The sequence below is a fragment of the Fundulus heteroclitus genome, chromosome 11 (genome assembly GCF_011125445.2).
Source record: "Fundulus heteroclitus isolate FHET01 chromosome 11, MU-UCD_Fhet_4.1, whole genome shotgun sequence".
Classification (NCBI taxonomy): Eukaryota; Metazoa; Chordata; class Actinopteri; order Cyprinodontiformes; family Fundulidae; genus Fundulus; species Fundulus heteroclitus.
This window is the reverse complement of record NC_046371.1, coordinates 30752291-30768498: the sequence shown is the minus strand read 5'-3', so window position 1 is coordinate 30768498 and position 16208 is coordinate 30752291. Positions and strand designations below refer to the sequence as shown.

The 16208-nt window shown below is 43.1% G+C and overlaps 1 protein-coding gene across 1 annotated transcript; it reads left to right on the top strand.

The window, feature by feature from the left end:
* The first annotated feature begins 580 nt into the window (after positions 1 to 580).
* On the top strand, positions 581 to 11269 carry LOC118564591 (AMME syndrome candidate gene 1 protein homolog). Its single transcript, XM_036143370.1, has 5 exons — positions 581 to 726; positions 2737 to 2827; positions 2931 to 3027; positions 10584 to 10609; positions 11244 to 11269. The coding sequence occupies exons 1-5, from the start codon at positions 640 to 642 to the stop codon at positions 11252 to 11254; spliced, it is 312 nt and encodes a 103-aa protein (XP_035999263.1). The 5' UTR covers positions 581 to 639; the 3' UTR covers positions 11255 to 11269.
* Positions 11270 to 16208: the final 4939 nt, after the last annotated feature.

Sequence of the window (16208 nt, the reverse complement as noted above, 5' to 3'; positions counted from 1 at the left end):
GTAGTTCACGCCGCTCCAGAAATCCACACCAGCCGGGATCCGAATGCCGATAATATGGGGAGAAAAGAAAACCACGCAGGCCTTGAATCGTTGATGTCTCTAACCCTTTCCAGGCAGACTCGTGGCGAGCCAGCCCTCCCCACCATGCCCTTCTGTGATCGCGGCGAATCAGTGGAAAACCAGCGAGTAGCAACTGGCTCTCGCTGGTGATCGTCTGAGGTTTCAGGGTTTTTAACATGAACTCAAAATATAATTCAACCTTCCTTTAGTCCCGTTGGACCGCCAGGTCCTCCTAAAACAACCCGCGGCAAAGCCGGAGTCCCCCGAGCAGTTTAATCTGGCAGGAAATAGAGGAAGCCTCTTTTAAAAAGCTGCACTTTATTCCGTTTTAAGCATGTGAAGCACTTTGTTGTCAGTAAATGCCTCCAGGATGTTTATTTTTCTGTCAACCTTTCAAAGGGGCGAGCGCTTTGCGTTGCGTGGTCTGACCTCCTCCTTTTGTTCCCGTCAGCAAGAGTCCGCGAAACAATTAAAAAGCCTCTGAAACGCTGCATTTTTCCTTCCCCGCGCTCCTCTAAGCTCGCTCACCGTTTGTGGTTTCATGTCTGCAGTGCCCTTAAAGACAGTCGCTTCCCCCCTATGACAAGGGATGAGCTGCCTCGCCTCTTCTGCTCAGTGTCTCTTCTCACCAACTTTGAAGACGTCGGTGATTACCTTGACTGGGAGGTGGGTGGTTCGCAAAGCCATTGGTTCACATTTCTTGGGAGCTTTTTCTGAAGCTGCCTTGCTAATTGCTTGAGGTTATTCTGTGGGTAAGTCTTGTGAGATGCCAAATCATACAGTAACATGCATAACCAGTGCCTTGCAAAAAAAAAAAGTGTCCAGACACCTTCGACCAAACGTCGATGCGTTTTCTTGGGATTTTATGACCAGCGGGAAGTAGAGAAGTAGCTGAAAGGTTCAGGCCCCAATGATAAAAGCCAGAACCAATTAGCTTCAGAAGTTACGTGTAGAGTACACTGCAAAAACAGAACTAAAAGTAAGTGAAATTTTCTTGAAATCATTGTAATTTTTCTTGATTAGAGCAGGTAAATAAGACTATTTGCCAATGGAATAAGATTTTTGCACTTAAAATATAAAAATTCCTCTCCATCGTCTTATTTCAAGTGCAGGATGTCTAATTATGTTATTTTAGAGATGAATTGTTCCTGTTATAAGCGCAAAAATCTCATTCTATTAGCTAGTAGTCTTATCTACCTGCTCAAATCAAGGAAAAATACACTCATTTCAAGAAATTTTTACTTATTTTTAGTTCCCTTTTTGCAGTGTAAAAAGAGTCCCCTTGCATGTAATATAATCATGGCTGGACAATACTCAATTAACAATATATGTCGATGATAGACGTATGTCCATGATAGAAAATTTGGCTTAATAAAAAGTTCAGTAGAACAGTTTTCCTTCCTTTTTCACTCTAGCCTATCATGTAGGTTAATACTACAGTAATTACATCCTCTCAACCAATCACAACGCAGATTCAGGAATGCTCTGTCTCCAAGCTCCGACCCTTCAAAGAGTTCAGAGCACGTATTTATTTTTTCTTTTCTAAAAACTTGTAGTTGTGGTAAAAAGTTGGTTGAATAAAGGTTTGAGTTTGAATTCAGTGTTTGTGTGTTCTTTATCTAGATAATAGGTCTCTAAGCAACAGCATAAATAGCCAGGGCTGCATTAAAATCTATGTTTTGAATTTGTTGCTAATTATCGACATCGATCAAAATTTCTATTTTATCTGTATGCTTTTTTTTTTTTTCCTATATCGTCCAGGCCTAAATAGAATTTTTGTATTAATTCAGTGGCGTCGTCATTTCATCCTTTAAACCAGGGAACACACCAGACAGGTTGAGGGGTAGCTTCGGTCAGAAGATTAGCTTTGAGTGAAACATGCTTTCCGGTCGCTTCTTTTCAATCCCTCCCCCAACGCTTGAAAGTTCAGACGTGATGAAAACTGAACCTGTTGACTTCCTGTGTGACAGCGAACGCACCGTCCCTGTGTGACAGCAAACGCACCGTCCCTGCTGCAGGACATGGAGGCGGCAGCATCGTGCTGTGCCGACGCTTTCCTTCAGCCAGGACAGGGAAGCTGGTGGTTAGAGTTGATGGGGAGATGGATGGACCAATAAAAGACCACTGTTGAGGGGAAACTTGTTAGAGGTGGGGGTGGGGAGACTGGAACGGTCTCGGTGCGTTCGTGGCCCAGTCCGAGTCCAGACGTCGATCCGAGTTTCCCGTCCAACCCTCCTGAGGTTGAGCTGGAAGGAAGAACCGTCCGTCGTTTTTCTAGACGCGTAAAGGTGGCGGAGACGTACCTAAGAAGACCTGCAGCTTTAACTATAGGTGGTTCCAGAAAGTGCTGCATGCCACACTTTTCAGATGTTTGAAAAAGAAAAAAAAAACCGTGTATCATTTCCATTCCAGTTCTCTACTTTGCCATGGTCTCTAAAATCCCAATAAAATACATTGAGGTTTGTGGTTGTAACGTGACAAAACGCGCTAAAGTTCATAGGAGCTGTAGAAAAACTTGTATGCTAAAACATTTACTCTGCTGTATGTAATTTCTGCTCATTTAAAAAAAAAGCCTACATTCAGTTGTTCAGTTTATCTCATCACTCTCAAGCTCTGTTTAACCCCGAGTCTGTTGACGCCACTGGGTCTGCGCGCTGTGCCTCTGTCTGCTTCCAGGTGGGTGTCCACGGTATAAGGATAGAGTTTTTCAATGAAAAAGGATCAAAGCGCACCGCCACCTACCTACCAGAGGTTGCAAAGGAGCAAGGTGAGCTCTCTTTGTGCCCTCAACAGAACCGCCTGGCCCGCCTTTAATCAAAACTACTTCTGACTTGTGTTAAAAGACTTCATCCTTTTTTCTATGATTCTAGGTTGGGACCACATTCAAACCATAGATTCCTTACTACGAAAGGGAGGTTACAAAGCTCCCATCACAAATGACTTCAGGAAGACCATTAAGTTAACCAGGTAACGACCATTTAGTCGCATTTCCGCCTAGAAACTGATTGAGATGGAGATTTGTGATTGACGGCTGGCAAAACCAGCATTTTAAAAGAGGGAAAAATCCACTGTTCATAAACAATATACCTAAAAGCAACAGCTTCATTGATTCAAGATGATAAATTCATTACAATCTTTGTAGCGTTCAAACCGCTCTGATCTGTGTGCGTCTATTTAAAGAATCACGGATGAACGCAGCCGAGGGGATAAACGAGTTTTTATAGCACTTTGTTTTTGTTAGCGGGGCCATCAGTTTCCTGCCAGCTTAAAGGAGGACTGCGGGAGATGTGTTGGGTCATTGTAATCTTTATTTGTTCCACCCCCACCCCTCAAAGCACATTTATGTAGATCAGGACGATGCATGTCATGCAAAGAGGGAACTAAGGGTAAGTGAAATTTCCTTGAAATGGGTGCATTTGTCCTTTTAATTTTGAGCAGGCAGGTTTAAATGATCTGCCGATGGAATAAGAATCTTTTCAAGCGCAGTAAATCTACTTATCTTATTTTAAGGGGTCAAAACACTCTTTCCATTGGCAGATAATCTTATATACCTGCTCAAATTAAGGAGAAATACACTCGTTTCCAGAACATTTTACTTTTAGTTCCCTTTTAGCTGTGTTGCTGGGGACCCATTGTCTCGCCTGCTTGACCACCTGGTTCAGCTCGTTCCTGCCTCTGGCGAGGGGGTCCCCATAGCAGGGAGCCGCACTGAGGGAGGAAACACTTTAAATGGCTGCTATAGAGACCATTTACAGCGCGTCTTTACTGGCATTCAAGCCTTTTAGTTTCCCCAGGAAACGTCGAGCCTTTCTTATACACACAGTTGACATTTGGCTGGAAGGTCAGCTCGTCGTCTACGATCGTTCCAGGGTGTTTGGGTTCACCCGTTCCACCGCCGGCCCTCTCATGGGAGCAGGTCTTAGAGACGGCCCCGGTGCCTGCTGCTCCTGGCTGCTCCCCTCAGCCACAACTCCCCGGTTTTACTGACGTTACGGTCCAGGAAGCTGTGGGTGGACCAGCTTTCCACCTGGCCTATGCGCTGAAAGTAGGACGGCCAATCAGCAGGGCCCGGTCTTCAGCGTCCTGGATGAGGGGGAAACCCGTGGCGTTAGAAGGCAGCTCATCAGTGCAGAGGCAGAGACGGAAGTGGCGATGAGACGCGACCCCCGCAGTCAGAACATTAGGCTACGTTCACACTGCAGCCTGAAGTGACCCAATTCTGATTTTTTTTTTTTTTTTTTTTTGCCCATATGCGACCTGTATCTGTTCAGTCTGAACAACACAGATCGGATTTTTTCAAATGTGATCCAGGCCGCTTGAATACGTGGTCCTGAATCCGATACATATCTGATCTTTTCAAATGCGACCTGTGTCTGTACGGCCGGGTCGCATTTATCCGACCTGTACGTCACCGATACTTGACATACGTCATTATTCTGCGTCCTGCTATGCAGAAGCGGAAAGAAAGACGTCACCCATAGCGGACTACAATGAGAAGCAGTCAATGGAGGGAAAGCTCCGGTTAGAAAATAAATCAATGACCGCATAATGCGCGCCATCATTATAATCCATGTTTACTTCCACAAACACTGAGGACGCTTGCGGGACACTTCGGTTGAACGCATTCAGTTCACACAGGAGATCACATACAAGTCGCATATATTTGGAAATGTGAACGGAAACGCAAAAAAATCCGATTTCACAAAAAAAATCGGAATTGAGCATTAAGACCTGCAGTGTGAACGTAGCCTTAGTGAGACTCACTCATCACTTAACTCTGCTTTCTTTACGCGTTCTCGTCTGCAACTCCGTTTAGTGAAATTCCTCATCTAGACTGCATATTTTGATATTTTGCCGGATATGAAGCGTAAAACGCCAGGCAGCGAAGCTATGTTGGTTTTTATCTATGCACAGGGCAGATCTGTGTGCTTTCTGGTTTGCACGTATTGCTACCCGGCTACGGATGTGCGAGTGCAGAAGCGTAACCTCATGCGTTTACTCAGTGGGGAAGCAAGAGGCCATGTTAAGAAGTATTCTGATGAGGCGGCACTGCCCTGCCGACGTTTCGCAAAGTTTCCACTTTATCCAGCGGCGGGCATGAGTTGGCCGTCTTTAGTTTAACGCACATGCAGTTTGTTGCTGAAAACGTATTAGCTTAGGCTAAATCTATGTTTTTCTGCTCCTAAGGTAAGATGACCTTTTGGTTTGAACACCACTAAACAGCCCACAGCGACCCGGCGTCAGGGGCAGAAACCTTTTGCGGTTTTCCGAAGGGCCCTGAACTCCCCGTGATGCATTCCTTCCGACCGGACTGCTTGTGGTTCTGCATCGTGGGCCTTGTAGTTTTTTTTTTTTTCACAGGATAGTTGGACCCAAATAATTTAGTCAGAATCAATGCTGTCAAGGGATATATTTATTTAAATGTGTTTTAAAAACGTCGATGAAAGGACCGGTGTACGGAGTAAGGATGCGACTATACGAAATATCCAGCTTTGTTTGAAAGTTACCGAGGTATGTTTGATTTTCTAAGGCATGCGAGTGAGCTACCGTTTCAAAGCGCCGCCAAAAAACCCTTCAGCGATTCCCCGCCTCCCCAGAAACACATCGCCCCAGTCTGTGCCCCCAAAAATGAAGGCACAGAGCCCAGTGGAAGGCAGAGTAAAGGGGAATGTGGTTCGGATACGTTAGGCCTCAGTCGTAGCTCGTTTACGTTACGCGCCGAGCGCTTCTCCTTGTGCATTGTGGGTAATGTAGTCGGGCAGCACGTTGAGGCCGACCACTGCCCCCTTGTCGGAGGACAGACTCTGAGCGTTCTCTCTCTGTTGTTTCAGGTACCATAGCGAGAAGATGACGATGGGTTATGCAGAGTACATTGCCCACCGCCAGCACCATCACTACCAGAATGGCATCGGGCACCCGGTGCCGTCGTATAACCATTATTCCTGACAGCGAGCCGCATGACCAATCATTGGACCTCTCCGCGGACCTTTTCCCAGGAGAGCCAGCCCCTTCCTGGTCTAGCTATTTCTACTACTGTACCATTTTATGATGATAGTTTCCGTTGCCGTGCTGGCCGTCTCACAGACGTTGACATGGCAACGGGGGGCAACGAAGCATCATTCGATTATGGCAAGAAAACCATGTTTCTTTTGTTTTGTTTGCCTGTGGTTGAGCTTTTGCAGCATATGTATACCTATATCTACGACCCCCCCCACCCTCCCCACCTCGTCCATATTATTTGGGAAATTAACCAATATTAGATTTTTTTTCTTAATATTGCGTCTTTTCAGCAAACCTAATCAGGTGTTTGATTCTGTGGATGGAAGCGAGTCTCCTTGGGTGGATTTAGGCTTTGCTACAATTTAACATTTACTAACACCCTTTTTTTTGTGGTTTTTCTCCCTATTGTTGCTCTTGTTTCTTGAACGTTACAATCCGGACGTATATCATGTAGCAAAGGCGACCGCAGTTTCAAAAGGCTGTATCCTCTCTTCTTTCAGTTCCTCTCAAAAGCCTCGGGCGTCGCGCTAGCCTCGTAAACTGTCGTAGTGTCGTAGTTGGAATATGTATCGGGGACGTGTGTGTACTCCAAAGCGTAGATGGGATCGGGTCGGGGGTGGGGGGGCTTGGGGGGGGCGACCCAGGCTCAGCTTCTTAGCCGACGCGCCGTTTCTCGACCCGGGTCTCAATTGTGTGTGTTCGTGTGTCGCCGTGTGTGGATTATAGGCGCCGCTTTGTCACAAGATGGAAAAGCAGTTGAAGAAATTGGGTTTTAATCTAAAAAAAAATTAGCTTTACAGTGACAAACTTTACAATTTACTTTAAGTTCAAGCAGGGGTGGGGGGGTAGTTTGATAGAAAGGATTTGCAGGGGGGAACGATGTACATGAAGCTTTTTTTTTCTTCTTTTTTTCTTAAAAATGTATGATTTTTGGTTTCCGCGTTAACTGACAGGGAGTCGCTCAACAGGGACGCGCTAAAACAATTTAAAGCCATACTCAATGCTCCACATTTCGCCAGCTACCGGACGTGTTCGGCGCCTCCTCGGCTCAAGTACCAGCGCGGTTCGTTCATTTCTATCGCTGTCTGGCATTTTCCGACTACAGCCACCCGCCGTCGCTCGTCTCGCAGATTAGGACGTATTTAAGGACACAAAGTGGATCTTCTCAACAGCGGTTGTGTCGTTTAGAGGGGCGCTCTTCCCTCGCTCTTCCCCGGTCAGATGCCGTTGATCCGTGTTTTAATCTGGGGTGTGTTTGATCAGGAGGTCACAGGGAGCGTCGCTGGATCCCACCAGACGTCTGTTGTTGAACAAAGAGATCAAAAAGCCAGGGCTGACCTCTAAAGCCGGTTCTTCTCCAAACATCTCCCAGGCGTGAGTTAGATTGCCGCACGCTCTGCTGGTTGGACTCGTTCTACCGAATGTTTGATCCGCGGAGGATCGCCGCGTTGTCGTTCCGCTCGTTTCCGTCGCAAACTGGAATTTTTTTTTTTGTTTCTTTTGAGAGGTTCTTGTTACTTGACCAACATCTTCTGTCGTAACAGCCTTTACTAACTGACAGGTTCTTTTTTTTCCTTTATGCAAAAAAAATGTCAAGGGCTTATGGCAATCCATCCACAGTAACTCCGAAATGATCCACAATCCAGTTGTGTTGCCTTAAATGATTTCTTATTTTTATTTTTTTAAAACGATGGACCAGGAGAAAGAGCCGCTGAGTGTTCCTCTCCTTTCCCAGCTCTACTTGAACGGCACGCTTTGTAGGATCAAGACGTCCTCTCTTGGGAGCGCTCCGGCCGCCGCCTCCCGTCCGCTCATATCCCACCCTCGGATGTCCCGTAATCATCGTCCGTTAAAGCCGGGCGCCGCGGCGTCCACCGTTAAAGCGCTCCGAACGCAGGAGGTGGGCTTCACGCCCGCGGGAGACTCTACCTTACACTACAGGAGGAGGCACAGTCAGGCGTCTGCTTCCCTGGTCCATTAACTACAGCACAACCCCAATTTCTCTGCTGCAAAACCAAATTGACCATGCTCTTTTACATATATGTCTTTGTATACACATGCAATGTATTTAGTTGCATGTATGTATGAGTATGAGACCTATGGTTTTATCCATGATATGCTTGATCTATGGCTTAGCCACTCTTATTAACCATTAAGAGATTTAAAAAGACAAATATGGTGCTATCGGACCTCATATTGGGGTGGTCACATCTCGTGACTGGTCATGCGGACTCATTGATCATATCATATATATACTTAAAGATGCGACATGTAAGATTTTCTCTCATGTACATTGCTGTGAACCGAGCGGCGAGGCCGCCGTACTGAAGGATCGCTCTCACTGAATGCCAACAGCAGCCCTGGAAATCTGCTTTATTTTGTTGTTTATGTTGTTAAAGGTGGAGCGAGGGGCGATTCGGGGATCAATTCCCTAGCGGGAAGCTACGACATTCTCACTCGTAACGAGGAAAGGCTCCCACCAGGGCTCTGGAATGTACCGCTAATGGTCGCTAGAGCAGCTTAACAGTGATATGTAAAAAAAAGGAGAAAATCCTACATGTTAAACTTTTACAATCCTTGATATATGCAGATCTGTTCAACAGGTGTTTTTTTTTGTTTTTCTCGTTTTGTTTTTCTTACCAGTGCAAGTCAACACTGTGCAGGTTTGAAAGGACAAGAAGTCACACATTTACCTCCCGCCCCCCCCTCCCTGATCACTCCCTTCACTGTGGCCCAGCCTCATGGCCTAGTTGGTCAAGATGTGCGTGTCGTTCAGTGGCTCGTGGCAGGAAGAGCAGAGGTTCCCGTCAGGGCGGTTCAGTTTTCTTAACGTCTTCAGTGTTTAGCTGCCGAATCGACTCACCTCTCAAAGGGCAACGTTTTATTGGTTGGCTAGTATAAGGTCCCGTCGCTGAGGCATCTTCAGCCTCTCTTTTCAACCACATTGAAGGTCAGCATCGTCTCTGCAGAGACACCAGAGATGACGTGTTGTTTTTGATTTTGTTTTTGTTTGAAAACAGGGAATATAGCCCCTGTTTCCGTACTGATCAACAGTTGGAAGCATTGATACCTCAAGGAATCGTAAGGAACGACATTGGCAGACCGTTGTAGCAGACCGTGTGTGTGTTTTGGTTCCATAGCGGGGGTTTGGAGTTCAGCCTCAGCATTCCTGGTGCGGGCCGTCGTGGTCGTGGCGCCGCGCCGCGCCGCGCGGAACGCTCAAGCTCCTGTTACCTTCGTATGTTCGAGCGAACCAAAGATGCCAGCGGCCATGCCCAAATGCTGCTTTGTTGTTTTTTTTTTTTGTTTTTTTTTTCCAGGCCTGGCTTCCTGTCCTTCCAAAAACAAGCCCTGCTCTTGACTAAATGTTTAGTTTATTTTAATTTTTCTTTTCGTGCGATTTCAGACTTGCTAAAGCAGCCCAGTATTTTCAATGAATTTTCATTGATTCTGTCTCTGAAGCCGTTCATGGCATCAAGATGGTGAAAATGGGTGCAAATTGTTGTTACTTGTTTTGTTATTAGTATTATTATTATTGCTATGATTTTTCAAAGAAAAAAAAAAAAGAAAATCCCATGGTGTGCCTCCTAGCTTTATGGGTTTCTAAATGTTTTCCCCCTAAAGACCAGCAGTTATACTTTGTATAAAAGATGGATTTTTTTTCCTTATTTTTTATGCCATTAAAGATGAAAGCCTGTTTTCTTTACTCGACCCAGTAGCTGCACTGGTATACAATCGCACTGATAGAAGAATAAAATAATAATAATAAAAAAAAAAAAGAATAAGTGAATCAATAATAATAATGATAATGACAAATAAGAACTACAATAAACTTGTGTTTGAAGCTTTTATTATAAAAAATTAAAAACAAAAGACAATAAAAAAAGAAAATGACTGTTTTTGTACATCAAAATAAATTTTTTTCAAAGGAATATTTTGGATCTAGTTTCAAAATTATTTTAGTGGTTTTCTATGTTCTGAACTTTTCGAGACACTCACTTCTGAGACGTGTCGCTGTTTAAAAAAAAAAAAAAAAGACTTTCTTTTGCAGTGGCCTGATGGGCTGGGAGGGTTACCTGGTGTAACTCCTCATACCAACGTTTATTTCCTTTGTCCATTTTTGGATCCTCTTCTTTTCTCTCTCTCTCTCTGCTTTAGTACTCTGGAAAAAAAAAATGTTGTTGGAAAAATCTGAACTGGGAACTTGAATCCCATCCCTGTAGAGCTAGACCCCCCCCCCCCCCCCCCCTCCTTCTTTCCAACTGAATTGCTGTTAGTGTGACGGGACTTCAAAGTGGGCATTTATGATGGTATTATTCCAAAAGAAAATAAAAAAAGGAAATCATACAAAAAAAAAAACTTGTGAAGAAGGCTAAGAGAAAATATATATACATCGATGGGTTATCTGTAAGCAATGGCTGTGAAGATAATGTAGTTTTAAACATTGTTACCTTTTAAGATCATTTATTCAATAAAAAAAACCTCCAAATCAGCTAAAAACGTGTCCTCCTCTTGTCTTACAGCACATCTGCCGATGGGATGGGGTCAGGTACGTTTGCTTTGATACAAAACAAATCACCACTTTTTGTCTTTAGTAGTTGGATTTCTTTGCACTGACGAAAGGCTTAAGCCACGGCGACGCGGGGAGGATGAGAGATAGAGGGACCGGAAGGTTGAGCTCCATCTAGGGAGGAGAGGGAGGTTCTGTCTCAGGGGGTGAATGGAGGAGGGGGATGTAATGACTTCCTGTTCAAGTCAATTTTATATTTGACAGGCTGAGTTTGAAACGAGAGCTTACTATGGCGTGCCTCTGTTAACAAGAAAACAAATTAAAATGGACCTCAAAGACTTAGAAGTTGGACACTATGTATAGTGTATAGTATAGCACTGTATATATGCATTTTTTTTAAATAAAAAGAGACTCTTGAAGAGAGATGAATGGGGTTTAAAGGGGTTGGAGGAGCAGTACAGATGAATAAGGAATCAGGAAACTAGGATAAAAGGTGGTTGTACATTGGCCTGAGGAGGATGGGTGGAATGAAAAGGGGTCAGAAAGAAGGACGAGGGGCTACATGTTGAAATGTCATTTCCAGTATTTCAGTATGCATCAACATAACTGTCTTAATTTTCTTATTCCTGTTAAATTGGACCTCTTCTTATTTTATTCTTTACATCATTTAAAGATGCCAGCTGAGGAGTTTTGACCAGGCACGAGATAAATGTATAGCCAGATTGGCAAAATAAAAGAAAAAGAAATCTTGAAACTTAATAAAGGGGAAGGATGGGGCGGAGAACACCAGACAAAGTTCTGCATGTGTGGAGCAGCTGTTAGTGGGCCAGCCCCATGATTGGCCTTAAAGGTCCGACCATGCCGACCACTAAAGTCCTCTTAATCCTCACAGAAGTAGAAGTTTGAAGCTTTCCATGTGGAAGAAGACGGAGGTTTGGTGACTTTGGATTACCTTCATCTGACAAAGTGGTCAATATTATTTGCCTTGCTGAGACAAATGTCTCTAGAGCTCTTATATATCTGAAACCAGAGTCTTTATTACCCTATTAAAAAGGTAGAGTAATAACTAGTAGCTTTTCTTGAACCCGTCCATGTGACATTATCACTCCATATTAGCTTATATAGAAAGTCTAAATATTAGCAGGGTATTGCTAATGCATTAGCATTAAGCTACTTTTTTCCACACAGAAGGTTCCACAAAGTGGGCCAAAATCATATATTGTGAATCCAAAGTATTTTCTTTTTTACATTTGAAAATCTTCCTGATCTTTTTGTGCATTCGTAATAAAAAGACAATCTTCTGCAGCCATGTGGAGCAGTGGGCCTGGTCGGCCTGGCGCTCGGCACCCGTTAAGGAGACGGAGTGGGAACGTGTGCCAGGAAGTCATTTTCTGCTTTCTCCATGGTCTCGGATAAGGGCATGAAAATGAGTTTACTGCGGTAGGAACAATGAACTGAAAACTGACCTGTAACCGGGTCTGTTTCTTCCCTCTTCATCCTCAGCGTGTCCACAGGCCTCTAACTGTGTACATTATATTAATGACTCCATGGATGGAAAAATAGGAAATGTCCCAAATTTGACTACCTTTTGCTCCACCAGAGAATTCAGATTTAACATCATGCGTACTATAATCAACGCGCTCCATTCTACAGCGTAAATAAGATGTTTGCCATATTTGAACATCTTTCCACCTTGAGACCACTTTGCAACCACAAACCTGTTTTGAAAACTGCTTTATCAATTGCATATTTCTACGTTTTTTTTTAGATGGCTGTGAGGCTGGAGAGGATCTTGTGTCAAAGTGATGAAAATCATTGAATCTAAATATTTGTAAAAGCATCAATTTTGTGCTCATTCAGGCCCTTTTTCCATGGGAATAAAACAAATGTGAGTTTTTCTTGATTCAGCATTACATCCTTATAGGTACAAAAAAAAAAGCCCCAAAAATGTCTGAATTATTTGAATTTAACTAAAGAGCAAACACTCAATGAATAATTACGTATATTCAAGTGTTTGTTTATTCTAGTCAAGCTAAGTGGAACTCATTATGTAGAATCATTACACAGAATGATATATTTCCAGCATTGTCTTCTGTTCATTTTACAAAACAATGCAAAAAAAAATTTTCTTAGTACAGGAATGTGATGTAAGCCACTAAAGGCTACTGCTGAAGAAGCTGGCCTGTCACAGAGTGCTCTATATTAGCCTAATAACTGATGTTTTCATCAGGGACAGACCAGAATAAAACATCAAACTTGTGAAATTCAAGGAGAGATCGATTGCCATCTGCTGGATTTCACCTATCCCTGAGCAGGTAGTTATAACAGGAAAAAAATCAATGAAAAACTAACGCATTCTCATATGTTCTAAAACACACAGAGCAGCCCTGGTTTTACGTTTAAACTGGGAAGCTGAGTGGAAGAAAAGGGTGCTCAAGCACAGGGATAGCCACAGCCTTGAGAGGGAGATAAAGAAAAAGGCCTAACAGTGGGTCTCTGACCAGATTATTTCCCCATTCGCCTGAGTTAACTCTTACAGGAGTCTTCAAAGGTGGTGAAAAAAAAAACCCACCATGTCAAACATCTAATGACCTGAAGACCAACCTGGAGCAGTTTGGTCTTAATTAGCTCAAGAAGCACCACACGGCGCACACTAAAAGCGGAGCATGATGGGCAGAGGCCAAGGAAGACCCCATTGCTGAAGAAAATGCATAAAAAAGAACGATTGATCTTCATGAAAGCCTCAAGCCTCCTGGGACAATGTTTTACCAAAAGGAGCTTTTTGGTAATGCACTCAAACAGCATGTTTACAGACGGCGCAATAAAGCCTTTAAGGTAAAGAACACCATACCAACAGTCAAGCATGGTGGAGGAGCCATAATGCTGTGGGGCTGCTTCTGGTAGTGGAGGCCTTGACCGTATCACAGGCATCATGAAATCAGAAGATTATCAAGCAATTCTAGAGCGAAATGTCTTGCCCAGTGTAAGGAAACTTGGTTTGAGGCAAAGATCATGGGTCCTCCAGCAAGATAAAGACCCAAAGCACACAGGAATGGTTGAAAAGGAAAAATAAATGGACTTTTAAAATGGCCAGCAATGAGTCCTGATCTCAATGCAATTAAAAATATTTGGGGGGAGCTGCAATTTGAGAAAGGAACCCTGCAAATGTTCAAGAGCTTAAGCACATTGGAAAGGAAGTGTGGGAGAAAATACCACCCGAGAAGTGCAACAAGCTTTAAGAAATGCTTGGAGACTGTCGTCGCTGCCAAAGTGTGCAACCAAATATTAAGGAGGGGTGTCAATATTAATGCACATGCTGGTTATCTGTTTTTTCCTTTGGAATTACAATATGTTGAAATAACAATTGTCTTTGTTAAATGACTTTGGACCTCCAATTGAACGATCCTCCTGATATAAATTTGGTACATTTCCAAAATTATTTCTGAAGAAATTCACTCAGTTATGCAAAACACGAAGGGGTGCCAGTAACTATGAGCAGAACTGTAGGACTTCTGCATTCTTACCTTTGAAACTCAGTTCTTCCTTCTCTGTGCAGCACCTTTTTGAAAATGCAATAAGAATGAAATAACATTTTCAATATTCCAGGAAGTAGTGACCATTTAAGAGTTTGGGATGATTCACGGGACATTAGGCGGCAGCAGGAGAATCTCTAGAACCCCAAATGCTGGCTAGCTATAGAAATGACAATTAGGCTATCCAGCCAAACCTAGAACCCGTCCACATTTCTAAAGGTACTCATTTCTGCTTTAAAGCTGCAGTAGGGAGTTCTGAGAAAACTAGGGACCTGGCCTGAAAATGTGAACAAGCAAACTTTACAGGTTCCTCCACAGCTCCTCCCCTACAGAGGAGCCTAATTGGAACTTTTCCTGGAAAGCAAGTTGTTGCTTCACCATTTCTCCACACAGCTGCAGCCCACCACCGGCGACCTTCAGCTTGAATGATGGCAGCACTGTGTGGGGGAGGGGTATGAGTGAATGACACTAACAGCCAATCAGAGCCAGACATTCCTCCTGGCTCTGATTGGTTGCTTCATACAGGGAACGGTGTATTTCTGCAAATGGCAGTAGGACCACTGGGAAGAGCCACAGCTTTATTTTACATAGTGACAGTTTTAACAAATATGTAAAAAAAAAAAAAGTTTTTGTATTTTCTCTGCCAATGGCACAGTGAGATGTGGAGCCGTTGCTAAGCAGCAGCTCCTCCAGCGCGTGCACGACAAGGTATGTACAGAACACCATGGCATGTACATTTATACAAGAAAATATTTACCCGAGACGTAGGCATTTATGTCAGAAAAACAAAGAAACGTATCTCGATGAAGCCTTGTTTCCGTGTTCCATGTCGAGGGTTTCTCATGGGTTAAAAAAAAAAAAACAGTTGGGGGCGGGCCTTAGAGTTCAAACTAAACTGTTCTCCTCACTCACGGTTCGAATTTGTGCAGGATCAGGTATAGTTCCTTTGTCCATGGTGTTACTGGGGTTGATGAGCCAGCAAACTGGCCGGACCTGAACCCCACAGTGGATCTGTGGAGTATTGTCAAGAGAGGAAGATGAGAGACACCAGAACCAGCAATGCAGATGACCTTTAAGGCTGCTATTGAAGCAACCTGGGCTTCCACCAGACCTCAGCAGAACCACAGGCTGATCGCCTCCATGCCACGGTGCACTGATGCAGTAATTCCTGTATAAAAAGGCTTGATCAAGCATAGTGCACTATGCTTGATCACGTGTATACTATACACTATGTATGCTGTACAGTGTATACACCACACAGTGTATACTATACACTATGTATGCTATACAGCATATACACCACACAGTGTATACTATACACTATGTATGCTATACACTGTATACACCACACAGTGTAAACTATACACTATATGTATGCTATACAGTGTATACACCACAGTGTAAACTATACACTATATGTATGCTATACAGTGTATACACCACACAGTGTATACTATACACTATGTATGCTATACAGCGTATACACCACATAGTGTATACTATACACTATGTATGCTATACACTGTATACACCACACAGTGTAAACTATACACTATATGTATGCTATACAGTGTATACACCACACAGTGTATACTATACACTATGTATGCTATACAGCGTATACACCACACAGTGTATACTATACACTATGTATGCTATACAGTGCATACACCACTAAGCGTATACTATACACTGTATAGTATACTATAGTGTACACTATGTATAGTATACTATATATAGTGCACACTATGTATAGTATACTATATATAGTATACACTATGTATAGTATACTATATATAGTATACACTATACTTGGTCAAGCTTACGTACACTATACACTAGCACTGTATATATACAGTGTATACTATACATATACTATACACTATAGTATATACTATACATAGTGTCTACTATACAGCACATTATCACATTTCTGTATTAAAATTATTTTATTGGTCTAATCTGTATTTTGGAGAAACTAAACTTTTTTTCAGCTGTAAGCAATGAACTTTATAGAAATAAATGCTTGAAATACATCAGTCTTTGTGTCATGAATCTCTACGATAAGTTTTTAAAATGAGAAAAAGATACATCAATAATAGTTT

Excerpts from the sequence above, each read along its gene's own strand:
- LOC118564591 (XM_036143370.1), top strand. The coding sequence starts at position 640 with ATGACAAGGGATGAGCTGCCTCGCCTCTTCTGCTCAGTGTCTCTTCTC. Across the intron at positions 727-2,736 it reads GTGATTACCTTGACTGGGAG|GTGGGTGTCCACGGTATAAG; the intron begins GTGGGTGGTTCG and ends GTCTGCTTCCAG. Across the intron at positions 3,028-10,583 it reads AAGACCATTAAGTTAACCAG|CACATCTGCCGATGGGATGG; the intron begins GTAACGACCATT and ends CTTGTCTTACAG.